Below are 27448 nucleotides of genomic sequence, written 5' to 3'. Positions count from 1 at the left end.
TATATATATATATATATATATATATATATACGCGCACACACACACACACACACACACACACACACACACACACACAGTTAAGTCAGAATTATTAGCCCCCCTGTATTATTAGTGCCCGTTTATTTTTTTCCCCCAATTTCTGTTTAATGGAGGGAAGATTGTTTCAGCACATTTCTAAGCATAATAGTTTTAAAAACTTATTTCTAATAACTGATTTATTTTATCTTTGCCATGATGACAGTAAATAATATTTTACTAAATATTTTTCAAGACACTTCTATACAGCTTAAAGAGACATTTAAAGGCTTAACTAGGTTAATATATATATATATATATATATATATATATATATATATATATATATATATATATATATATATATATATATATATATATATATATATATATATTTATGTGTGTGTGCACAGTGTTGGGGGAAGTTACTTTTAAAAGTAATACATGACAATATTGAGTTACTTCCTAAAAAAAATTATTAGTTGCTTTTTATGGAAAGTAATGAGTTGGGTTACTTTTGAGTACTCTTGATCCCTTTCAGAACTTCTTTTCCTTTTTTAATAGAGGAGCTCTTTAACAACACACTGTATAAACTACACCTTCATTTACCTTTAGAAAAAAAAAACTAATAAAAAAATAGAGCAATGTTACCCTCTGAAAAACTCCTGACAATACACATGCCGTATATACAGATTAAAGAAAGTTGAAAGCAATGTGTTTGCTACTTATGTACTTTTGTCTATTTCTCTCTCTTTTTTTAAAGTAACAAATATTATTACATATTTTTTTAAAGAAATGCGTTACTTTTACTCATTACTTAGAAAAGTAATATTATTATGTAACTCGCATTATATGTAATGTGTGACCCCAAAATGCATGTATGCAAGTATGTATTTACACATACAGGTTATTTTTGTTTAATGAACAAACATTAGGAATGTTGATGACAACAACATTTCTATAGCAAACTGAGATATGTAAACTTGGGATTACCTGCTGGTTATTTTAAGTTGAGGTGCTACTTGTTTATATTTACTGTTGCACTGAAGTCCAAAAGTGACGAATTTGTTATTTATTACTTAATTGTTCAAAGCTCACAGAAGTGCTCTGTTTGTTAACAGAGTTGTTGAATGGTAAAATAAGGTGAATTCAACAATCAACAATAAGGAACATCCTGGATCTGTTTCTTCACTCTTATTTATTCTTTGTTATGTATTAGAGAAGGATCGGATCGGTTTCGGTACATACTCAAAATCAAATGACTCTGACTCGAACTAGAGGACAAAAAAACCTGATTAAGGCATCTCTAACACTCATCATAACACTTATTACAACACTATTAATATAAAATAACACCATTATAATATACATATATAATGAAGTGCTATTTTAATATCACAGAGTAACATTTTAATATTAGCTCGAGTTAAACTATTTATATTTTGGTGTTTTTGAATTGTTATTTAGTTGCATTTGTCATTTTTCTTAGTTTTGTTTTCTTTTCTTTCATTGAATGTGTCAGTTTTAATTATTGACTTTATTTCAGTTTTTACTTAGGGTTGAATTGTTTTAATTATTTTCACTTGGGTTATAAAGGTTAATCTGTTTTGTTTCTGATGAATTTAATGGTTTCTGCTTGTTAAAATATCTCTAAAATAAACTGTTATAAATCAGCCTTTTTATGATCAAAGTCACTGCATCTTTTTTATAATAATCTGATTTTTGCAGGCCATTGTTTGAACTTCATTATAATTAACATTTCAATGACCATTTCAAAAAGCTTACATTCTCGTAAAATAATGATGGAAAAAGATTAAAAACATAGTTAAAACACCTAGAAATGGATAATTTCAGGTCCTTAAACAAGCTTCTATGAGCAAATGTGCTAATTACAAGCCAACATGCCCACCACACACACACACACACACACACACACACACACACACACACACACACACACACACGGCACCTGATGGGCGAGTCCCTGCCACACACTGAGCTGATTTAATTAGAGCTTGTAGCGGATGCAGAAAACAGATTTGCTCTCAGTGGCGATCCGACACCTCCACCCCAGCATTACACACACTTCACATTCACAAACGGGAGATACTCCGAGTTACACAACTCGCAGACAACAATCTCTTTAGCGCAACACAATTCACTGACTAATGACAAAAATACCATTTTCAATGTTAGCGGCACAAGCTAGAATGTGCTCATCAAAACATGTTCAAGCAGGAATGACTTGAGAAAAGTGATCTCTTTCATGTTAATTTTGTTGTATGACTACTGGAGTTTAATCTATTTTTCTAGTTTAAAAGTAAGTGCACACTTGGTGCGAATGCTTATCGTGACCACATAACCATTTCTAAAAAAAAAAAAAAAAAAGCACTGCAAAATCCAATGACTACATTTTTCGTAATGGTCATTTACATCTTAATACGTTTGTTTTTATCCTCAAAAAAAAAAAAAAAAAATAATAATCATAATAATAATTATATATATATATATATATATATATATATATATATATATATATATATATATATATATATATATATATATATATATATCCAGTGAGCGGCAGTTCTGTGGGTGCAAATGCCTTATTGATGTCAGAAGTCAAAGAAGGATGGCCAGACTGTGTTGAGCAACAGCAACTCAAATAAGCACTCATTACAACCGAGGTATGCAGAAGAGCATCTCTGAATAAACAACACATCTAACCTTGAGGCGGTTAGGCTTCAGCAGCAGAAGAGAACAGGAAACTGAGGCTACAACTCGCAAAGGCTCACCAAAATTGGACAATAAATTATTTTAACAAAGTCTGGTGAGTCTCAATTTCTGCTGCGACATTCAGATGTTCGGGTAAAAATTTGGCATCAACAACATGAAAGCATGAATCCATCCTGCCTTGTATCAATGGTTCAGGCTTGTGAGGTGTGGGGGATATTTTTTTGGCACACTTTGGGCCCATTAGTACCAACTGTGCATCGTGTCAACGCCACAGCCTACCTGAGTATTGTTACTGACCATGTCTATCCCTTTATGACCACAGTATACCCATCTTCTGTTGGCTACTTCCAGCAGGATAATGCACCATGTCATAAAGCACAAATCATCTCAGACTGGTTTCTTAAACATGACAATGAGTTCACTGTACTCAAATGGCCTCCAGTCACCAGAGCTAAATCCAATAGAGCACCTTTGGGATGTGGTGGAACGGGAGATTCGCATCATAGATGTGCAGCCGAAAAATCTGCAGCAACTGTGTGATGCTATCATGCCAATATGGACCAAAATCTCAGATTCAACAAGGTACTGGAAAATTGCTCTATGCCATGAAGGAGGCAAAATGGGGACCAACAGTATTTTACTGCAAAACCACATGTGGCCATATGCACAACAATGATAGTGATTCAAAAATATGTTTTTTTTTGTGTGGGGGGATATTTTACTTCAGTTGCGGACCGAAGAGAGGAGGAGAAGGGGCTTAAAGGTCTGGGGCTTGAGACCTCTGCTAAAAAGGAACCATTCGTCCAAATAATATATGTAATATTTTGCAATTTGTGCGAGTTATGGCCAGAAGCTTTACAAACCAGAAACCATGTAATGTTCTATTTAGCTTTTTCTCGAGCTTGCAGTGTAAAATCACTGAAGCCACAGAAAAAAAAATTAAATACAAATTCCTCATCAGTCTACAACATTAGAGTTTGACACTTCCATCTTGGGGAAGTTCAACTCAATACCACCGAAACCAATAATTGACTTTATCACAAGGTTATACAACACGTACTCATTTTCCTTCACTTTGGCTGAATGATTTGTTAATTTGAATTGTTGGAGTTTCAACTAACACCTGCTTTCATTTTTGACTGATTCTTTTTTATTCTTTGTTAAATTGTACAGTATATATATATATATATATATATATATATATATATATATATATATATATATATATATATATATATTTCTTTAAATACTCTATACTAATTCTTAGTGGTCTGCTCTCCCAATATAATCCAAGATGTATCCAATGAATGGTTTACTGCAATGCTTTACAAATCTATTATTTTTCTGCCCAAATCCATGTGCCGCTTTCTAGGTTTGCTTTCACACAAATGCTTTCAGACACAGATGCTTTAATATGCAGTTGTCTCATCTAATTCTAATGTCTATTAGCATTAGCTATTGTTATGCCTCTAAAGCATGCAAATACAATATTTGTTATCCGTCAAAATGACAGAAACTACTTTGAAATACTAGCACAATGTTTCAGTTAATGAACATTTATAATTAAGACAGCACATGTTAATACAGAAACATACTGTACTACTACAGTGGCATTTAAAACATCTTTACGATTGCTGCAGAAATAATAGAACTTTTGGGGTTATCTGTGATCTGTTAAAAGCAATTTGTTAATGCTTAATAATAAGGGCAAAGCATCATGTTTTAATAAATAAGGTTAATATTTCTTAAGGAAAACAATGTAATGTAACTGAAAGCTATTCATCGACTAATTTTAAAACAAAACAGAAATAAAACAAACAACAAAGTAAAAGTGAAGAAAAAACCTGTATGATTAAATACAAGTTGAACGTATGCTAAATGACAAATGCTAATTGAAAAATGATAACTATATAACCATCAAGCAAAAAAAAAAAAAGAACCTCCAATGAACTGCAGACACTGATTTGAAACTACGGTTGGTTACATTGCATGGCCAAGGTGTCCTATAAAGTTTGCTGATTATGATCGCTTGCATGGAGTTTAGACACACTGTCATACTAACAATATCCATATGTTTGGTGGACACACAGTTGTCAAAATGCAAACGATGTTTTGAACAGTCTGACAGCAAATCCATATTGGAATCATATTTGAGCAGTTTAGCAAATGTTCAAGCTCATATCCATATTGACGACATGACTGAACATCTGGAATTTGTACAAGTTGTCTTGATGTTGAACGTTCTTTGAAATTGACTGATAGAATGCTAGAAATAAAAGGAGAAAGAAAAAACAGGCCAACTCACTGTTGCTGAGCTCTTTCAGCTGTTGCTGCAGGGTTATGGAAGCATTGTATGTCCTAAAAACCTTTGCAGTCAATCCCGGCATTAGGGAACTCAGGTGTTTATTCAGCGAAGCAGTCTGTGAAGACGAAAACAAAGTTAATCACACACACACACACATGCACAGAGAAATCATCATCCCGTAATAATATGCAACATCACTGCAAACCCCTAGATGGCACTGTTGCCTTGATAGTCTAGACGCACAAAAAAAGATGTCTAAAAGTGCAGATCTCAATAATGAAAGCTTCTTTTTCTTCACCCCAAGACATCAGACATTTGCTCCAGCTTTAATGGACTAGTGAGTGGAGAAATATGGCTTGTATGTGCCAGACATAGAGAAAACATATCCATTAACTCTGCTGCTATGTCTACAAAATAAGTGTCTTGAAAAGGACTTGGAAACAAGCTAGGCGACCGATAAGCATGTGTGATCTTACATCAGACTCACATAAATGGTAAAGTCTTTTCTCAGCTTTACTTTAAGACAACAGTAATACAAATACAAACATTAATAACCCATTTAATCCTCATGGTCACAGTTCTTTTTCTTTTTTCTAGAAGTTTATGGTTGGCCTTGGGCAAGAAATTTAACTTTAAATTGAAAGAAATGGTTTCATTTTAATTAAAATGCATCAATGTCACGTGGCCAGATCAGACTGTGTACTTCCTGCTTGCACATATACAGCAGAAGAAGTGTAAACACTCAATAATGTAACTGGTAGTAAAACACTGGCTAAGTTCACGCTGCAGGTAAACTGGTCCAAATCTGACACCGTTAGGATATGGGCCACATTTACCTGCAGTGTCCTAAAGTGACCCACTTGTGCAATAGAACAACTCCACACAGCCTAAACTTTCCAATTATGTACAGAATGTGTATACTGTATGTTGTAAATAAAGCATGTTGGCAGATTGTTAAATATAATTATTACTGCCATTTTCGCAGACAACAGCTGTGTATTTCATGACCTATAAATGGTTGTTTTGCTATTACTAATTATTTCAAGTGTCTGAAAGCTAAACCTAAAGTGTTGAATGATTAACCCGATACAAATCAGAGGCCTCATGTACAAAGACTTGCGTTGAATTAATACTAAAACATTGCGTACGGACAAAGCTGTAAATGTGCTTACACAGTAAAAAAATTCAGATGTATGAAACACTGCGTACTCTGAATTCCACGCATATTCTCTTTGTACATCCAAACTAATTTAAAACTGAGCGCACGTGCATGAGCGAAAAACCCCTCCCTGCCTCCTCCCCCTTATAAATAATGGTATTGACTCTACTTTGGCAAAAAAAAGCAAGCAAAAGCAATAGAAAAAGCAAGCAAGAAGAGAAACTTCAAAGAATGTGAATTGGAGGCGCTCCTATCAGAGGTAGACAGGAGAAAACTGTTATTTGCAAGTTTGTCCTCTAATAGAGTGGGAGAGTTTAGCTGACGCGGTTAACACAGTGGGGTCTGAACATCGCACTGTGAGTGAATAAAAAAAAAGAAATAGACAAATGTAAAGGTGCAGGTTAAGAGGAGAACATCGGGGCACCGGGCAAAGTGTGGACCAAACAGGCGGGGGAACTAACACCCTTTGAGGAGAGAGTTGCCTCAATTTTGGGCGACACTTTACTGTCTGGAGTAGTATCCGTGTCTGTGGGAGACACAGATGTAGAGGAACACTTAGTTAGGGCGGTATAGCAGCACCCTTCCACACTTATCAAGACAGCGTCACCAACATTTCAGCTGCCCAATCACATTTGAGCGTCACATATTATTTGCACATTGATTGAATGGAAATGTTTCCGATTCATGTATGCAAATTCATCTTCAGATGGTGCCTTTATAGAAATGTGCGTGCAGTGGATCACTCCGATTACATTGGGAAAACTGGCGATCGCAGCAAATTGCGCTTTAATGTTTGGCTGGTCAACTGCTTGGTATGGAAATCTTAAATGCCTGCTAGACATGCGGATGATCCCATCTAATACAGCTGGCATTGCACGTCTCATAGACGACTGGCTTAACCCAGAGCGCTCTGCCTGTTCCCTTCGGAAAGAACCAGTTGCCAGGATACTTTGTTGGTGCGATACTTTGTAGTGTGCAATTTAACATAATTGCCTTTAAGAGTCACCAATTGAAATAATACAAACACACACAAGAAATACATGTACTTCAGACATGAAGTTGGCTTGGACCAACGCACAATCACGTTACTTCATCGTTAGTAAATCCAAATGCGAGAACGAAACGAGAGTGAAATTTGGCATAAGCAAAGTTTTTGTGCGTATGCAGAGTTGATACACGAGACCCCAGATGTTTTGCAATGTGACCTCATACAACTTTTAGTCCACATGTGTCATCATTCTGCACTGGTATGTACAGTAATACAAACATCCTATTTAAGCCTCACAATGGGAACTTATCCACTATCTCAGCTCAAACAACTGAATTGCAATGCAGTTCTGACCATTCCATTTTCATTCTCATATTGTAGCGAAGTATAAACCGAAATTTAACCAGTGTAATATCAATTGCATGAAGTTTGTGTTAGCGAACTCTGAGTAAAATGCATATACTCAAACAGCAAGAAAACAGGTTAAGTTCAAAAAGTGTGGTATCAAAGGAGGCAGCAGACAACGGTCACCTGAATCTAAATGAAACTAGATGTGATGTGTTTAAAGACACTGAATGCTAATGACGCCGCCCGTGTTCTAGCATGTCAACCACTGCTAGTGTGGCACATGAGCCGCTGTCTAATGACACGCGCATGGAAAGACACTTGACGCATGTTGAACATCTAGCTCTGTTTGCCACTGTTCATCAGGGAACACTGTGACATTTTGGTTAGGACACCCAGTGACTCAGAGGAACTCAGCTTATGTGTATGTGTGTTTAGCGGAGCAATACTTCTGGGAACACAACTGCAGCACAATGTCCCTTGCGAGGGGGGAAAAAAAATGCTCAATGTTCTTTGCTAACTGTTGTATTAGTATAATAAGTCTTGATTTTGCTATTGTATTGATACTAATTGAGAAAGAGGAGGCAAAACAATAGATAAGGGAACGACTGTGGCATGCAAAATATTGAATTATGCACTCAGTCAGTTCACATCTTCAGCTTGTTCACTTCATAAAGAATGGCTTAAGGGCAGATCACACTGAACGTACTTTTCCTTTTTGAGAATGCGAGCCGCAACACACTGTCTATTTTGACAGAAAAAATAATAAAGTGTGGTTCACTTTTTATGTCGCTAGACAATGACTAAATCTGATAAGTATTGTAAACAAGTGCTGCAGTTGATATTGTTAGAATTGTAATATTTAATAGGGATGCTTTGACCAATCGGCATCGGGCAATATACACATTTTAGGAATTGATCTGTACTTGCAATCAGTTGGTGAGATCAGCTAGATTGGCAAGTGTTTGAGTTTTGTTCAAAAGGCATGTGCACACCTGTATTATACACCAGCAATGATAAAACGCGTAAGAATCACTGCACTCGCATCATGTACAGATGTCGTGACCTCTGTTTATAGTTTTTGCGAAAAAAAAATATTGTGAATAATTTATTTATTTGCGAATAAATAAATTACTGTTTATTGTTTATAGTGATGCTCTCTTTGTTGCAGCCGTTGTATAACCAGCGTTTTGTCCACTGAGATGAGATGCGTATAAGGAATTATATGCAGCATCCTTCATTTATACTGTATGTTAAGGAGAAAAGTCTACTTAAGTATCATACTTATAAGGAAATGTGATTTATGCATTATAAAGCTTGAAGCATCAGAATCAGTGCTCGGTATCTGCCGATCACCATCACAAGGAATCTGTAGTCTGTATTAGCTGATCGGAGCATCCCTAATATTTAATAATATTGGGATGTTCAAGAATTGTGAAGTCATATAGTTCCGGATAATGAGGAGAGACTTGTGGTCTTTGTTTTGTGTTCTTTTAAAGTCTGCATGAACTGGAAGCTGCGAGTGTTATTTGTTTCCTATTGTGACTGAGTTCCTAGAGAAACAAAATATTAAATGACAAAAGCGTGGACATGGCTTTTTTTTTCTACTGTGAGCTGAATTTATATAAAATAAGCATTTCAATCAGAAAGATGGGGAAAAGGGTTTGGGGACAGTTATTACAACTTAAAAAAAAAAAAAAACATGAAGTGTTTCAATTAAAGATCAGAAGAGCATTTTTTTTCTTAATCACATAAACACGAATTGTTCAATGTTGTTGTTGAACTAACAAAATCATATGATTAGTTTAGATTTATCATTTTTTGGAGACTTTAAAGTCGCCGTAGTCATCCTGACAACACATATACGGCTATTACCTCATTGAAAACCCAGCCTCTGCTTATTTGATTGATGAAAAAAAAAAAAACGTGATTAATGTAACATTTTCTGTTCAGAGTTGACACTCTTTCAACTGTGGGTGCACATCGCAGAACAACAAAAACTCGAGGCACAGCAGTCTGTTAAAAATGTAAAGCGCACAGAGCCCATAAACTGTGCAAAACGTTTACAGTACATCATTAGTAAACCACTGAAAAAAGGTGTCACTTAATGCAAAAAGTGCTTTTGATGTGATCAAAGCTTTAGTGTGACTCCAGTGAAGATAAAAGTATAACCACAAAAAAATGTATCTTAAAGATATCTAACTATTATTACAATACAAAAGCAATAAGAGCGTGTGTCCACCAAAGTGGTTCTGTGCTGCTAAAAAGTCAGCCACTGAATTTTAAAAACATGGAGTGCTCAGCGATTCACCAAAAACACAATCTCAGCGCCTCGCTACACTGCTGCCATTTCAAAAACGCAGCGCTTCCATAACAACAGAAAACAAATGTTAGTCCGAGGGAAAAAAGCCTACATCTTTACCCAAGCCAAACTGATCAAAATCAACTAAATAAAACTCCAACTACAAAAAACAAAAAAATAGTCATACATTCAACATAACTAGCTAACAAGTAAATACAAACAAAAAGTGGCAGGCAGGCAATGTCTCCAACATAACTAGCTAGCAAAATAAGACCAAACCAAACATGGTATTCAATAGCTAAAGAGAGAACATAAGCATAAAGCTCACAATATTCTTTCAGCTGAAGTTTAAAGTACATCTCTCCTGTTTTATTGTATACTGGTACAACACAAACACAAAAATGTCATTCAATAGCAAAACAGCATAAACTTATAGTGCAAACTCTTTCAGTTGGAGTTTGTTATTTATCTAGCGTTTTAGTGTGCTGGAACGCCACAAACCCCTTTGCAAAGAAATAGCATAAATGCAGCAGTACGAGTTTAAACCCACTATACAGCAAGTATCCTCCTTGATATTGATTATATGTAATATACAAATCAGCATCTGTTCGGTTGAGAGTTCAGCCAAGTGCACAGCATTTATTTTCTCCTAGCAACACACACACACACAAGCTTAAAAGCACAGCGGCATGTAATAAGATTTGCAGCACTTTGTAGAATAGGGCCAGTATTAGAGTCTCTGCCGCATCCTTCCTCGTTCAACCCTTCACTCGGCCTTTCGCCGTGTCAATCGGAAGAGCCCAAAGTACAGATTAACGATCCCCCTCCACGATGGCCCACCATTACTAACCTGACCTCATCGAGGGGGCACATTTCTCTCTCTCTGTCACTGTCTTTCTCTCTCACACATGCACACAGTTTTCCAGTTTCCCCTCACAATCTGTCTCTCTGTCCTTCATTGAGGGTAAAATTATTTGGCTGTAAAAATTAAGACTGAAATACGTTTAAAAAAAAAGCAGAAAAGAAAAAAAAGCACGCTCTTTTGACGCAAGCCTCTTGAGAATCGGATCCCTCAGAATGAAAAATCTATGACTGTCTGCCGCCGTTTCAGAACATTACACTCACATTGAGTCGATCAAAGAGGTCGTCTCCTCCTTGCTTGTTTTCCATGAAAAGCTTGAGGTTTTTAAAAACCTGAAACAGAAAACACATGTTAGCTTGTTTATCATATGCACAGAACTGAGGTTGTAGAGAGAGAGAGACACACTCTCAATTATATTTGACATTTTGCAGAAGTCCTGTTTTCCTCTACTCCTACTAAATAAACCAGCTAAAATATGCATGGAACTAATTAATGGTAGCAGATGTGGTGCTTTTAAATCAGCCTCATTTGAATAACAATTTATCCTTGAGCCAAATGCATGAAGAAGAAAGTAAACAGACCGCTCGCCAAGCAATGACAGAATTTGTATTTCTGGAACAATTTTCCCCCCAATTTGACATGGTCGTATGTTGGTAATGATTGATTCATATGCTGACCTTCCTGTCTAATAAGCACATTGAGGGGGAAATCAACATTTAACAGGATCACATATTCAACAGCGGATAATGTGGGCCCAAAACTGTCAGCGTGCTAGTGAGAGAGTTTCTTTTTGCATTTTTCTAATGTAGAACAACATTTCTCATTACAAATATTATCAGCATAATAATAGTTTGAGTAAAAAGCCTAATGAATGCAAATTTCACATTGCCTCAGTTTTTGTTCAATCCTTTATACTACTAAATCACTCCATAATTTGCACCTGAGCTGCATGAAATACACAAGTTTGTGTAAAACTATATAATTAAGTTCTCCAGCATGATTTTCGATGATACAAGACAAACATTTAATCATTCTAATTGGCCTCTAGTTGACAGAATTGTTCTTAACAGTATTTACCTATTAATAGTGTATCATGAGTTTTTAAGAACTACTTTAATCCTCCATTACATAGATTCAACAAGGTAGTGGAAATATTAATTGGAGATTTTGGTCCATATTAACAGAATAGCATTACTCTGGTGCTGCAATATTGTCAGAATAGTCATGATGCAAATCTCCCATTCCACCACATCCCAAAGGTGCTCTATTGGATTGAGCTCTGGTGACTGTGGAGGCCATTTAAGTGGTGTCATTGTTCCTATTGAGGAAATCTGTTTGAGATTATTCATGCTTTTTGACATGGTGTGTTATCCTGCTGGAAATAGCCATCAGAAGATGGGTACACTGTGGCCATAAAGGGATGGACATGGTCAGCAACAATACTCGGTGTGGTGTTGACACAACGCTCAGTTGGTGTATTTTTTTGGCAAACTTTGTGCCTATTAGTACCATTACACCACCACCAACAGCCTGAACCGTTGATACAAGGCAGGATGAATCCATGCTTTCATGTTTTCATGTTTTTTACTCTACCATCCGAATGTCACAGCAGAAATCGAGAGTCATCAGACCAGGCAACGCTTTTCCAATCTTTAATTGTCCAATTTTGGTGAGCCTGTGCAAATTGTAGACTCAGTTTCCTGTTCTTAGATGAAAGGAGTAGCACCCGGTGTTCTCTTCTGCTAATGTAGCCCATCCGCCTCAAGGTTGGACATGTTGTGCGTTCAGAGGTGCTCTTCTCCATACCTCGGCTGTAGGAGTGGTTATTTGAGTTACTGTTGCTGTTCTATCAGGTCAAACCAGTCTGGCCATTCTCCTCTGACCTCTGGCATCAACAAGGCATTTGCGCCCACAGAACTGCCGCTCACTGGATATTTTCTCTTTTTCTGACCATTCTCTGTAAACCCTAGAGACGGCTGTGCATGAAAATCCCAGTAGATCAGCATTTTCTGAAATAGCCATGTTACCAACAACCATGCCATGTTCGAAGCAATTTAAAACACCTTTTTTTTCCCCATTCTGATGCTCAGTTTGAACTGCAGCAGATCATCTTGAGCCATGTTCATGCATAAATGAGTTGAGTTGCTACCATGTGATTCGCTGATTAAAAATTTTGCTTTAACAAGCAGTTAGACAGGTTTGCCTAATAAAGTGGCCGGCGAGTGTATGGGTAAGAGAGGAAACATCCCATTTTGATGTCCACAGCATTTCATGTACAGCACATACAAAGTACACTCAACGAAGAGTAATTATAAGAAAAGTGACTTTTGAATCCATTTTAAATGACTTTTCTGCAGTAAAGTATGTTAAATTGATCCATTTTTCATGTAAGAGATATTTTAACAAATTTATTTGACCTACATGTACTTACAAGGTTTATGGTTTAAATGGCTGGTTGTATACAATTAAAACTACTTTGGGGTGCAGCAATATAAGACATAAGGCATCTAAAGATACCCCTAACTAGCAAATCATATATTTTCATATTTATAAAAAAAGAATTACATATATACATATTCATGCTTTAGTATGTGCCCTTTTTAAAGTTGTATTACACATTCAGTGTTTTGCTGACTGAATGTGCAGTCTTTGATATACATTTAAGTGTCATATCTTATTCTATAAAAATTAAATAATAATAACTGCTTATTGACACTAATGAAACTAAAAATCACAGACCAGTTCCAGGTCATGTCACACAAACTTCCAAAGGCTTTAATTGTTATTCATTATTCTTGTAAACAGGGTGAAGAGAAAGTGGGGGTTGGTTTTCCCGATACCTGCAATTATATCTGACATTTCTGCAAAGTCTGCCTGTCGCCCAATATAAAACTCTCAAGAAATTCAGTAACTAATTAATTCTGACTTGATTAGCTTCGTTTAAATGTTCTCATTTACATTATGAAACCTATGCAAGTAAACAACGTCGCCGAGTGTCAGAGCATAGAAATCACACAGTACTGCTTTTGCATGATCTGAATGCTAGCAAACAGCAGACACAAAACTTTCTATAGCTGTGCTGCAATAATAATCACCCACCTGTTATGACCATGGTAATTAAGGCATGTTTACACAATTGTTTTGGTCAATGGGATTACAAGTAGACGATGGAGAGACACATTCCCAATTAGACCTGGTGTTTTAATCAGTCGCCTTTGTCTGCCTTTGACCACTTTCCTGATTTATTTGAAGGGTCTATGGGCTGCTCTATGTATTGGCTCTTTTCCTAATCTTTCAATCTAACATTGTGAAACTTTTAGAATTTACATATGAATGTAAAAATGTAAACAAAATAAAAATGCAAGGAGCTTCATCTTTGGTTTCGGCTCTGACAGCTGAAAAACAAAGACAAACACTCTGGGTTTGTGCTATTATCAGGACGTTTTTTATTTATTCTTTGTTTCCATCAAACTTATGGCTTCAGATGGCAAGGTTTAAATCCCATCTGGTTATGTGATTACAATTGGTCAAAATCTTGGGGTGTGAACAATGTGAAACATGTATTGCTCTCCGATGAGTCCATCTTCACTGTCTTTCCCACATCCTGGAGAATTACGGTGTGGAGAAGCCCGAAAGAAGCGTACCACACAGACTGCTGCATACAAAGAGTGAAGCATGGAGATGGATCAGTGATGGTTTGGACTGCAATATCATTGCATTCCATAGGCCCAATACTCCTACTAGATTGAGTGTCACTGCCCAGGACTACAAAACCATTCTGGAGGACCATGCATACCCAGGGGTTCAAAGATTGTATCTCGGTGGTGCTGTGTATTAGGATGGTAATGCACTAATATACACAGCAAGACTGGTGACAGAGTGGTTTGATGATCATGAAAGTGACATTGAACATCTCCCATGGCCTGCACAGTCAGCAGATCTTAATATTATTGAGCCACTTTGGGGCGTTTTGAAGGAGAATGTCAAAAAACATTTCCCTCCACCAGCATCACACATGACCTAGCCACTATTTTCTCTATTCACTATTCATCTCAATATTACATCAATGATACATTAAAAACATCAGGCATCAGTCATGAAATTAATATTTTGAAAGGTTCTCACCCTTTTGGTCACAGGAACCTTGTTGTAGTAGCGGATGCAATCTTTACCCAGGAAGTCGAACTCTACCACACACTTCTGGTCGTCCAGTGCATCGTGTAAAGTGATGTGCTCCACGCGGAGTGAACAACAACCCACGGTGTCTGCCGTCTCGCCCTCTTCCTTTTCATTACCTGCTCTCAGAGCCAGCTGAAGAGTTTAACACAGACACGAAGACATGACACAGCATTCCCAGACCACCTTAGAGCAAATTCTTGGCTGTTTGCGAATATGTTTGGACTGAAAGCTGCATTATCAGGGTTTCTGCAGGTTTCACATAGTAAAATGTGAGTCTTTTGAATACATTTTTAAGACCATTATGACTGAAATTTTAAACACATAAAGAGCTAAAACCTAAGGATTTTTTCAAGTGGTCCAGATGGAAAAGATTTTTATTTGCCCTATCAAAAAAAATGCTTTATTATAATTGAATACATTTATTAATACAATAATACATTCATAATAAAAAAAAATCATATTTTCGATAAAAAATATTTTTAATATTGTGCAAAAACAAGCAAAATCTACTTGTATTCATACACTTTTTTCATTTTTTTCATTAAACTTTAACTTTTCTTTAATGTTTTAAAAACTATAATAAACTAAATCAACATGGAGAACTTTTAAAGAAATTTTATTTTAAGGAAAACAATTCAACCATTATGACAAAGTTAAAAATGACCTTTTTTTAAAATAAAAAGATCTATTGCGATGCAATCCAGATTGGGTAGCAATTTATGAACAAAGGAAAATTAGGACCTGTTTAAACAAGATTTAAGACCTACAGCACATTATTTCAGTGATTTTAAGACTTTTTAAGGCCTAAAATTTAGATTTTGAGATTTAAGACATTTTAAGACTTTAAGACCCTGCAGAAACACTGATTATGGTAGAATTAAATGTAATTAGAGTTAACTTTAATACTAGATGTAACATCTGATCCAGTATCACCACACAGAACTGGTTTGTTTTTGTATGCACATGTTTTTCAGAATGATAAAAAGATGTTCATAAGAGAAGTCACAGCTCTGAGAATAACAAAACAAAGAAACTATTAAATATACTTGCATTTGCAAGAAAGTCAAAATTCCGAGATTAAAAATATAGAGAGAGTGTGTTCACACTTGGCAGGTTTGGCTGAATAAAAACAAACTCTGTTGTGACAGCTCTGTTAAAGTGGTTAATTTGAACTTCTATTCGATCCCTGGTAAACACACACACAAATCAATGAAAGAGTAGGCTCGTCTCTTTACAAACGAACTTGCGCAGTTAGACTGAAACATTGACCAAAGACATCTAAAAAAATCAAAAGTAGAACATGTCATGAGCTGCAACCATAAAAAAAATACTGGTTTCTGTGCTTAATGTGACTCTTTAATTTAAATACAGGTTAAAATACTATTGTCTCATCTGGCCCATGCACACAGTGAAACAGGTGTTAAAATTCCAAAAAGCTAAATTAAATAATGCCTCAAAGAACTCAATTTGACCACAGTGAAGGAAAAAAAAAAAAAAATTAATGATAAGATCTCTTCAAAGTGAACACCTGCGAAAGTGGTGTAAGATTTTATACAAATGTAAACCCCAGAGTAAATGCCCCATGCTGTTCTGTGTCATTTCCTCACTCTCTGCTGTATTTATTCTCAACGAGCAGCTTAATTGACATGAACTGATTAACTGTACACTCTAACCCTATTTTTTTATTTTTTTTTCTAAAATCAAATCGTCATGACTGAAAGCTTACTTATGTAGTGCAGGATCACAAATTATGTCTGTGATGCTTTCGTGGCCTGACCTTGTCAATGAAGTAAAGGGCTACGGCTCTCTGGCGTGTGCCCATTTGTTTGGACTTGAGGTCCTCCTGGTACTGGGTTCGGATGGCATCCACACACGTCTTCAGTTTACGGGCCACTTCATACTTTTCCCAATCCTTCTCACCCTAAACAAACAAAGAAGCAGCAAAGTAAAGCAAGGAACTAAATGACCTGGCGTACAGTATCATGAGTAGTGCGTCTTAAAGTACCATCTTATTCTTAAGAAAATGATTGGATTCTGATGGGAGCTAAAGAATAATATTAAGATTTCAAGATGTCAGGAGATTTAGTGACATTAGGCTTCAATATGGTGTTAAGTTTTAGCTAACTGACTGTAATAGTCTCAAACATATGTCCTACCGAAAAGATAAAGGATAAGGAATTTATGACAAAACTCATTGTATTTAATAAAGATTGAACTTAGATGTGTTGATCTGCAGCATTTGTTTAAATCTTCAAGAAAAAGATTTTCTGTGACTTTAATTTACTTCTAAATTATAGCTTGACATAGGACTGGGTGATATTGCAAAAAGAATGATCATGATATCATGTTTTATATCACTCGATATAGATAAATATTGAATATTTTTTTTACAATACATTAAGGTACATTATGATTATTATTATTTTTTTGTTATTTAACCGCTTTGTTTTAATTTACCAACATTACTAAGGAAAATAGTTTTATTGTCAAAAGCAAAAATATTTAAACAAAATATCTGATGTCTTTATAATAAAATAAGCATAAGTGTTGAAGAGACTCTTATACTTGATAGAAAAAATGTTTCAAAGTGTGTGAAATGGTAAAGCGTAAATACTGAACAATCAAAGCTAACTTTAAGATGTGAATAATAATCATACAATAAACCTCGGACTCTGTCAACAACTCAAATTATAATAATCAAATCTGAGCTTTCAAGTGAGCTAACCAACCATCATTTTTTAAATACATACTGAACATTACAAATTGTGAAGTTGGATGACTATATTAACCCCAATGCTAAAAAATCTTTCAGATGGGGGGGCTAGTGGCTGGAATTATTTTTATTATTATTTTTTTCTACAATCTCCTCACTGCTGCTATACGACACTCATTTTTGCGTGTGTTGTTTTTTTGACCTGAAGTGACAAGCGTGTGCGCTCGGAAAGTAAAAAGCACTGCGGTGTTTGGATGCTTTGTGTTTGTCTGAGGTAATTAGTCTGCCGTTATAACTGAAATGTGTATATTCCATACAGTGTGACCAGGTTGGTTGGTTCTACTTACACGAATCACTGTGCGCTCGCAACATTCGGAAAAGTTTAGATGTTTTCAACTATGTGCGGCTGGAAAATTTGAAAATTGTGAAAATCCTGGAAAAATCTCCTTTGGAAATGACAAACTGCCACCCTAAGCTTATTAGCACTGCTTTCAAGGTGCACGATCAGCAGCCACAATTTTTAAAACTGTAGCGTTTCATACCGAAACTTCAAACCAAATTTTTAATTATTTTTTTAATCGATATTGACAATCAATAAAAAAAAAAAATAAAATAAAAAAAAAAAGACCAGATACACCCAGTTGAATGAATCTCGCAAGTGCACCGCAGATCACGTTACAAGAATTGACCGATAGGCTTTGGTAAGACTAATTATCTCAGACAAACATAACAATTTTGCAACAATAAAATAAACAATAAATACATAAAAAACTCATATTGTGAGCAGAAAAATGGAGGGAAATACAAACAAAGAAAATTCCAATAAAAGTAATTAAAAACAATAAAAAAAAACCTGACAGGTCTTAAAAATAGTAATAGAATGTCAGACTGCCAGATTTCAGCCACCCTAATTTGCAGATTAAAGTTACTTTTAAAAGTTACTTTGTTGCCACAGCAACAGTAAAGTGACCAACATGGTAAAAAATAAAGTAATACTAATGCAGCACAAAGAAAGCAACAGGAAACAGACAGACAAATGAAGACCAATCAGAAAGAAATCAAATGATGCGACTGGATTTTGAATCTGTTCTTATTCAGTTACAATCATTTGGCTTCTTGAGTCGTCCATCACAGAGTTCTGATGGAAAGGATCGCTTTGATTCCTAATTTAATTAATAAAAGGAAGTGAGTGGAACGAGGGTGAAGATGAGGTGCTGAGCTGAAACTAAGCGAGCGTGATTCGGCAGAACACGAGAATACACGTCTGCTCTGTTTGATTGGCCCGGACTCGGCACTAAAAGGCGACATCAAATCACATCTATTATTAACAAGGTGACAAAAACAGACAGTCATGAGGTGAAGAGGACGTGAAGAGGAGTTGGAAACGAAGGAATGTGCAGACAGAGAGAGAAAGCAGAGGGCAACAATTACGCTTTAATCAAGTGAAGGATAAGGTTGTCAGTGAAATATTTCCATCACGTAGCCAGACTCTTAACAGCATGGTTACGCTCAGACTGCAGCTTATTCCGAGCAAAAACTAGAAACTTAGAGCGCAGTCAAGTTTCAGAAGTCAAAACTTTCTTGAAAGAGGAAAATTGATTTTTATTATAAATTATAAAGCTTTAAAAGACTCTTAAAGCACACCAAATGATGTAACCTCACCATGCTGTTGAAACAGTATTTGTACGTATATGAACTTTTACAATAAATATTTTTTCCATGAATACACTGCCCACCCAAGTTAAAAGTCACCATATAGAGTCAACTTAGCAAGTAAGTAAGAGCCTCCCATTGGATAATTACTGCATGGATGAAGAGATTTCATCTGGTAAGAAGCTATTTAACACCAACTGATGCAATGAGTAGCTTCTCATTTCTTAACCATGACCACAGATGACGCATCCAGCAGCCATGTAAAATGTCAAATTATTAGCATGCATCCAGCAAAGAAGGATTCCTCGAAGGAGACTGCTAAAACTGCTAATATTAGGTTAAGAACTGCATACTGCTTCATTAAATACTGGAGGCATGGTGAGAAACGATCAGAACCAGGCATACTCCAAGATGACTGCCAGAATTGATCAGTCTAAAATAATGACTGGGAGCATGATACATCATTAATCAGATGGGTTGGCCACCACAGAGTCCAGACCTTAAACCTATTGACAATCTTTGGATGTGCTGTAGAAGACTTTACATGACAGCAAAGAAAAGGCACCAATAGCCTCGTAGTCATCGCGTCAACATGTTTGCCAACACAACTGAGCTTCTAGTGTCCCGAGTTCAAACCCAGCTTGCAGACCTTTCTCAATCCCTTTTCTAACTTCAACTTTGCTTCTTGCCCAAATACTGTCCTTCGGCTTATTTGCTGCTTTATCAGGAGTCGCCACAGTGGAATGATTCTCCAATATCTCTGCCAATTGTTTAATGCCCTTCCAGTCACAACCCAGAATTGATGGTTGCACTTATAAACTCCCATCCACACATTACAGCCAATTTAGTTTATTTAATCAACCTGTACTTTGGACTTGTCTTTGGACTGTGGAGAAAGGCTGTCCAACAAAATATTAAGAGTGTGATTTTGATAGTGTACAATGAGTGTCTTTAAAAGAAGCTTTAAGTGTAAAATATCTGGAACTTCACTAAAAATAAAGTCTATCCACTCTTCTAATATTGAGATCAAAAGAAAAGCAATTCAACGGCTGCATTTTTCCAGTTTGTTACGACACAAGTGAAAATCTATGGGTGGAGCTAACAGTAAGTTACAGTCACAGTGTTGCAATAAAAACACATTTCACAACCTGTGTTTGGAGGATTTGCTTTCATGAGAATGTAAAAAGAAAATCTTAAAGTTCCTAAACTTGCATAACATTTCTTTAGTATAATGACTTGTTTTCTAAAGATCAAGGAAATTTAGCTTTCTCCATTCATGATCCCTTTAAACATTAAATAGTGCACAAAATAGAACACATACCTTAAGTTTGGAGTTGGCATTGAGCATTACATATTTACAGGATCCTTGAACATTCTCCGTCCAGCTTGCTAGCCATGTTACGGTTTTGTCATGACGAACTTCCTTCCATTTGTGACCGGCTGGGGCTTCTGGGATACGAGATTCTCTGTGGGGTACATTCATACTTACAATTTTCTCTGAACAGTTAAAAAAAAACACTCGACATTGCATTGCACACTGCTCTCAAGTGAAAATATCTTTTTTCCTATTTGACAACTTACTATGATATATCTGCAATGTGCTTTTGTTAGGCCTTGCATACACAGAGCTACAGACATGATTCCACTTCTTACCGCATAATACGAACAGAAAAAGTTGTGCTGACTTGGGACTGTTAAGATATGAAAAGCCTCACTTGCTGCAGTTGATGATAACATCCTCAGGTCGAATCCTCTTCTTCAGCATTCCCTGTTTAGGATGGTCTCCTCTGCCTCGGAAAAGACCTGGAGGTTCAATCTTAAAGTTGCCAATGCGTTCACGATGGTGGTCCAACACACAGAACCCATATTCGTCGACTATTTTTTGATTGGCCTCTTTATTAACCTGGAGAATTCAGAGGAACATTGGTTATTTAGTCTGAGTGATGCAGCGCTCTATTAAAAGATTGTAACTTTGATTTATATTAAAATAGTTTTTAATGTTACAGACACACCAACTTCTCCTCTTTGCTCAGGTTTTTCCTGGCTTCCACCTTCTCCTTATGCATGGCATGGAGCTCCCCAAAATCACACTTTTTCAGATCCATGATTAGTTGTCTCTCCTCTAGAGTCATTTCCTGTGCAGAAAAATTATGCGTCTCATATTCAGATGTTGTCAGATGATGTGAAAAAAATAAAACAAAATTGTACCTCAAAAAAAAAAAAAACCTCTGCATAGCATTTGCAAACTTATTTTAATGACATTTCTGAGCAGCTGATTTTTTTTTCTTCACAACAGATAGTTCTATGATATATTCTCTACAGTGTATAACATATCTTTTGTTGAAAAATATGTAACTTTACACGGCAAAGTGACAGGTTACGTGTTAATTTCCACTGTTGTATGGATATCCATTATGTTAATGTACAAAATGAACCTGATTTAACATCCACAAACCAGGATCGAAGCGTCTTCTTTTATAATTTTACTGACATGCGGCTGTGGTGATCAAGATGGTAAAAAAAAAAAAAAAAAAAAAAAATTATTCGCTGTAATTCATTACAAACATGCACCATTTTAAAAATGTTATAAACTTATAAAACTCATTCTTGATCACATTTGATGACTGATGATCACAGCGAGCTAAACAAATCTTGTAAATCCAGTTGCTTTGTGCACATTCTATATTGATATGGTTATCAGGTTACTACAGAGACATGTTAATATGCGGCTGTCAATCAATTCACTTCAGTTCTCCTACGTCATGTTGCGGAGGGATTTGGATCCTATTTTAACATCAGGAAATTGAGAAAAAAAAAAAAAAAAAGAGACATTGTCTTTATATCACCCAAATATTACAGTAGAGACACTATACCTAAACACAGTTCTGTCCTAACAAAAGAAGATAAATATCATAGGTGCCTTTAAATGCTATAAAGACACAAAACATTACTGTCTGAGTATTGATAATAAAATCAGCACATACCCATATCAGATATCTTTGCCAGAGTTGAATATTGCAACCACTGGCAATAAATTAAAAAAAATTATACATTTCTTACGCCATCTTAAGAGATAATAGTACTTTTAGAATCTAAGCAATTGAGCAAATACAATTTTTATAAAGAAACAGGCTGTTGAATTTATCTAGGTTTTATCTATATGTCAAATGTATCTATTTGACACATCTATGGCTCTTCCATAGTGCATGTGATGAGTGCATGCATTTCAATTACAGGTTAAAGGTGATTTGTTAAGATGTGGATATAAACAGTGTTTGGTGTGCTCTTAGGAGACTGGGGATCTTAGCGATCGACTTGGCATGGAGCTCGGTTAAACTTTGACTGTTCCATTTGGCCCTGACTGTTTTATTTACTTTATATTATTCACGTTATTATGTTAAATGTTATTTTGCCTACGATGGTTGCGTCTGGTCCTCCTTTTTGTTGTAGCTTAAGAGCTGGCTGTAACAGTGCACCATCTTCAGTATCAATACACATGCTATAAAGACAACGTTAAAGTGTAATGAAGCCAGCCAATACATAACTTTGTGTTTTGAGGATTCATAATATGAAAATAATGTGAATAGAGGCTGCAATGATGGAGATAATATTATCATCAACAGTATATGCAAAACTTTTCCAAAATACAAACCAATAACTTTCATCCATTATTGACATTTAAGCAGTCTGGGAGTTATTTTCCTAGGGAAATGTATACTTGTTACAAATTTAAACTTTTTTTGGTTAAAAAAAACAACAACTTTATAAACTAATTTTTGAGAACTTAATAATCAAATCTGAGACTTCATGTGCCATTTGACACCAACAACACTTGTTCCTGAAGATGACCCAATGAAATTAACCAAACTTTGAAATCTACTACAACATTAGGTGCATAATTAAAGAGAAAGAATTAATGAATGATGAGGACCAGGCCAGACGCTGCTCTACAGTCGGTGTTCAGTGCAGTCTGTGACTTTCCTTAATGATTTCGGTTTCTTTTTAAATCAGATGAGATGCCAGCAGCACATGAACCACCAACTGTTATTTCACCCAGAAAGCTGGCAAAAAGGTCTAAATCCATATTGAAAGTTCACGGGGCAGCACAACTATATTTTTTTGCTTTAGTTGCAGTATTCAATGAATGTCAGAACAAATTAGAGAAAACATTACGATACAATAACCCCCAGCATTCAAGGATATTTTACCCAGATGGCGTTTGGTTTCTCAGAGGAACCACAAGTAGACGAAAAAAACTTGCACTGAATATGTCCCTGAGTGAAAAACAGATTTGGACATGATTAAAATCAATATGAAAGAATGTGAAACATACATTTAATTCCTCAGGGAGAACTATTCCCATCCAAATAGTGCTTTCAAGAAAAGTTGCTGCTCTTTTCATACATCTCCCAGACATCTCATAAGTATAAAGCCAAGAGCACTGTTTGGTATCCACATGGGGTGATGGACCAAGCACAAATTGCCTGAACTGAGTGAACTTCAACTGACCTCAGTTAAGCATATATGTGTGAAGATCAGATTCACAAATTTATGTTTTCAGCAAAGCTCACACTTAACATCAAGAACTACACATATTAAAAACTGTAAAAAAAAAAAAAAGCAGCAAAAACTGTTGCATGGGAAACATGGAGAGAGAGAAACTGATGAGAGAATTATAAAAGCTGCTAAGCTAATCAAACATCCAGAATGGAAAACAATGAATCCAAATTGTTTTATTACCAAAATGTTTGGTAATTAAAAAGTAAAAAAGTAAATCACGATTTTTTTAAATGATTGTGAGTGGATTAAAACCTTTAGGCCCTGTTTCCACCTGGAATTAGAGGCACAGTTTACCCAAAAATGAACATTTACTCACTATTTACTCATCCTCAAGTGGTTCCAAACCATGATGAGCTTCTTTCTTCTGTTTAAGACTGGAGGAAAAACAAATACTATTGTAGTCGATGGTTACAGGTTTCCAGCTCTCTTTTCTTTTTAAAATAACAGCTTACAGAAGCTACATTTGAGTATCATCCTCAAATTTGATTCAAAATAGTCAGACATTCAGCTTAATCTTTTTGATGGTTTAATGCCATTCTCCTGATAGTCACATCCACTTTTTCTCTAATGAATTTCATTGAAACTTAAAAAAAAAAAAAAAAAAAATTGATCGCAAATCACATTCACCTATGTTTTACCACGTTTTACTATGTTTCTTCACTACTTTGAGTTATTTTGACCCTTAAGTAATAAAACAAGCCAATGTCTAGTTTCAAACAAAACCAGACTTGTGAACAAAGAGCAAAGGGTTCAAAAGCTAGACTATTTTAATTGGGTAAGTCAAGAAAATGCTCAAAAACTGGGCGCAGGTTAATATGTTATTTTGTGTTAAACAGAAGAAAGGTTATTATAAAGGTTAAAACAAGTAAAAAGGGAGTAAATGACAATTTAAATTTTGCGTGAACTATCCTTTTAACAGTGGGTGGCGCGTTAGTGCAGTGGGTAGTGCTGTCGCCTCACAGCAAGAAGGTCGCTGGTTCAAGCCTCGGCTGGGTTAGTTTGTATTTCTGTGTGGAGTTTGCATGTTCTCCCCGTGTTGGCGTGGGTTTCCTCCAGGTCCTCCGGTTTCTCTCATAAGCCACAAGACATGCGCTATAGGTGAATTGGATAAACTAAATTGTCCGTAGTGTACGTGTGTGAATGTGAGAGTGTATGGGTGTTTCCTATTGATGGGTTACAGCTGTAAGGGCATCTACTGTGTAAAACATATGCTGGATAAGTTGGCGGTTCATTCTTCTGTGGCGACCCCTGATGAATCAAGGGACTAAGCCGAAGGAAAATGAATAAATGTATATCCCTTAAACATTCATCCAGTGTTTTACTTGTGACCACTTGTATTAGCATTTCATCTAAACCCTTTCCTCTTATTTCATCCAGCTTTATATGACTTTCAAAGGAGCAGTCAGTGCACTCAGCGTGAGTCGAGAAATCAGTAAAAATGTACAGCAGCTTTTTGAAGTTAGCCTTTCATTGACACTGATTTCAATTGGCAGTCATATCAACTCTGTAAAGAGATATCATACACTTTGAGACTGTAAAAGATTCAGTTCAAATCCTTTGAGACGTTAGTGACACAAAGCAACTACTCTAAAGAGTCAATTCATCAAACAATGCTGTCTGATCATATATGCCTTGCCTCTCTTTTCCCCATTATTTTTCTTTTGTTGCTCACAATAATTCTGGCTTATTTGACCTTTACACTTTTTAAAAAGAGGATGATTCATCCTGTGCTGCACTAAAAAAAAAACACAATAACAGTTATGCGAGCAGCCTCCAAGTCTTCCTCAGACAGAATAAGCTAGTAACTCATCTTATATTGAATGATGTATTTAAAACAAACAACATACGGACGTCTAAAGCTTCTTTATGTAATGATGATCAATAATTGACTTGTGTTCTATTATAATGCCTTTGAAGCATATACATTTGGGTTTTTTCTTGGCAACTATTGAAACATGTCACATGGTGCCCGATATATCGTGTGAATTATTTACATTTTTCCATCTATTGAGAATCCTACTTCTAAATTAAGCTTCTTTTGTATTTCAGTTTTATTTAGCAGTTTTGTTAATGGAATATGCATTGTTATATCAAGATGACCCAGTACAATAAGTGATTAAATGTTTGATTGATAACTGGTATATCATGTGATTTAATAAAAATGTTAAGAACAGACACCCCTTCTGTTATCATGTGTCATTTAAATATGTAAGATCAAATATAATGCTAAATCGATGACTGTGCTTATAAAAAAACTGCCCAGTTATATGTCGTTATTGACCGAATGAAGGCACGTAAATTTCTAAATCAACCATTCACCATCATAATCATAAATATTTGTATTTTAGCGGACTAAGTTTATTCAAGTCCACCAACATCCATTCGAAATGTAGGATTTTAATTAACAGTATGTCTTTACTACAAATAAAATCATCTTATTTATGTTTGACTATTTATGTTTGATATTTTGATAATATCATATCGTACGAGTACATTATCATTATATAATTCAAATCATGACTTTATTAGCCATGTTTCCATTAGGGTTGGGTCGATAGACGATCCCATCGTCCATAGCTGATGGCTGATAGACACACACACCCTATTTACATTTAATACGTCTTAGTTTTTAGAGCGAAAACAATCCATGTCCACACTGGCGTTTCACATAGCATTTCTGAAAAGTCCTACCTCCACACTATAATCGCTGAGAACGCACATCACATAGTACTTAGTAATTTTAGCGAAAACCTCAGATACGGTTGGTTGGTTCCTGTTGGTTGTGCACCTTTTTTACCAACCAAGTTTGTTGACACAATTATAACGACACAGATCCCTCTACCTATTCAAGCCAAAGTCCCACGGAAAAAGTGATTGACAGGTGGTAACTTGTTTGTAACTTATCTTTATTTATTTATGATTTGGTTATGGGCAAAACAAAGACCATGCAGGTCAGGTAGTTGAAACAGTAGGCTACAAATAATAAATTTGTTATGAATTAATTGTTCATAATTCCCGTCGCCAACGATGACGATGCCATCGTCCATAGTGATGTTTCACATTGGACATCATACGATGCTAAATTGGTCATCATCACCCAACCCTAGTTTCAATAAGAAAAGATGCACTAACTACTAAGGGTGTCACGATCCTCCAAATTCTCGATTCGATTACATTTTCGATTCTAAAGGCACGATTCGATTCGATTTTCGATTATGAATAATTAATTAATGACCAATTAATTATTTGTAGCCAACCGTTTAAACTACCTGAACTGGATGGTCTTTGTTTTACCCATAAACAAAGCATACAGTTAATGAATAAAAGGCAAGATACACACATAATTACCACCTGTCAATCACTTTTTCTGCGGGACTTGTGAATAGGCAGTGATCTGTGTGGTTATAATGGCGTCGGTAAAAAAAGACGCACAACCAACAGGAACTAGCCAACAGTATCTGAGGTGTGCGCTAAAATGACTAAGTACAAGTGAGTGAAAGAATGAAGCAGTCCTCTGGCTGCCTGGACCTGCTGTCTCGAGCGCATGGCTGTGTATGCGTCTGTGTGGTCACGTGATGTGCATTTTCCGCGAGCAGATTTGCAACGGGGGCGGGCGGAAGGAGGATCGCGT

At 35.9% G+C, this 27448-nt stretch overlaps 1 protein-coding gene across 2 annotated transcripts in view; it reads right to left on the bottom strand.

The window, feature by feature from the left end:
• The window catches only part of zgc:173742, a 57337-nt gene that overhangs the window by 3505 nt on the left and 26384 nt on the right, over window positions 1-27448 (bottom strand). For both annotated transcript variants that reach the window (XM_002665326.7, XM_005169957.5), the window contains exons 10-16: window positions 21270-21392; window positions 20973-21160; window positions 20579-20723; window positions 16669-16812; window positions 14838-15023; window positions 10976-11044; window positions 5057-5171 (exon numbers count right to left, since the gene is read on the bottom strand). In XM_002665326.7, coding sequence (XP_002665372.2) covers window positions 5057-5171; window positions 10976-11044; window positions 14838-15023; window positions 16669-16812; window positions 20579-20723; window positions 20973-21160; window positions 21270-21392 — 970 coding nt within the window. The remainder of the gene's footprint in view (window positions 1-5056; window positions 5172-10975; window positions 11045-14837; window positions 15024-16668; window positions 16813-20578; window positions 20724-20972; window positions 21161-21269; window positions 21393-27448) is intronic.

Source organism: Danio rerio, chromosome 18 (assembly GCF_049306965.1).
Source record: "Danio rerio strain Tuebingen ecotype United States chromosome 18, GRCz12tu, whole genome shotgun sequence".
Taxonomy (NCBI): domain Eukaryota; kingdom Metazoa; phylum Chordata; class Actinopteri; order Cypriniformes; family Danionidae; genus Danio; species Danio rerio.
This window is presented reverse-complemented; position numbering and strand designations above follow the sequence as displayed.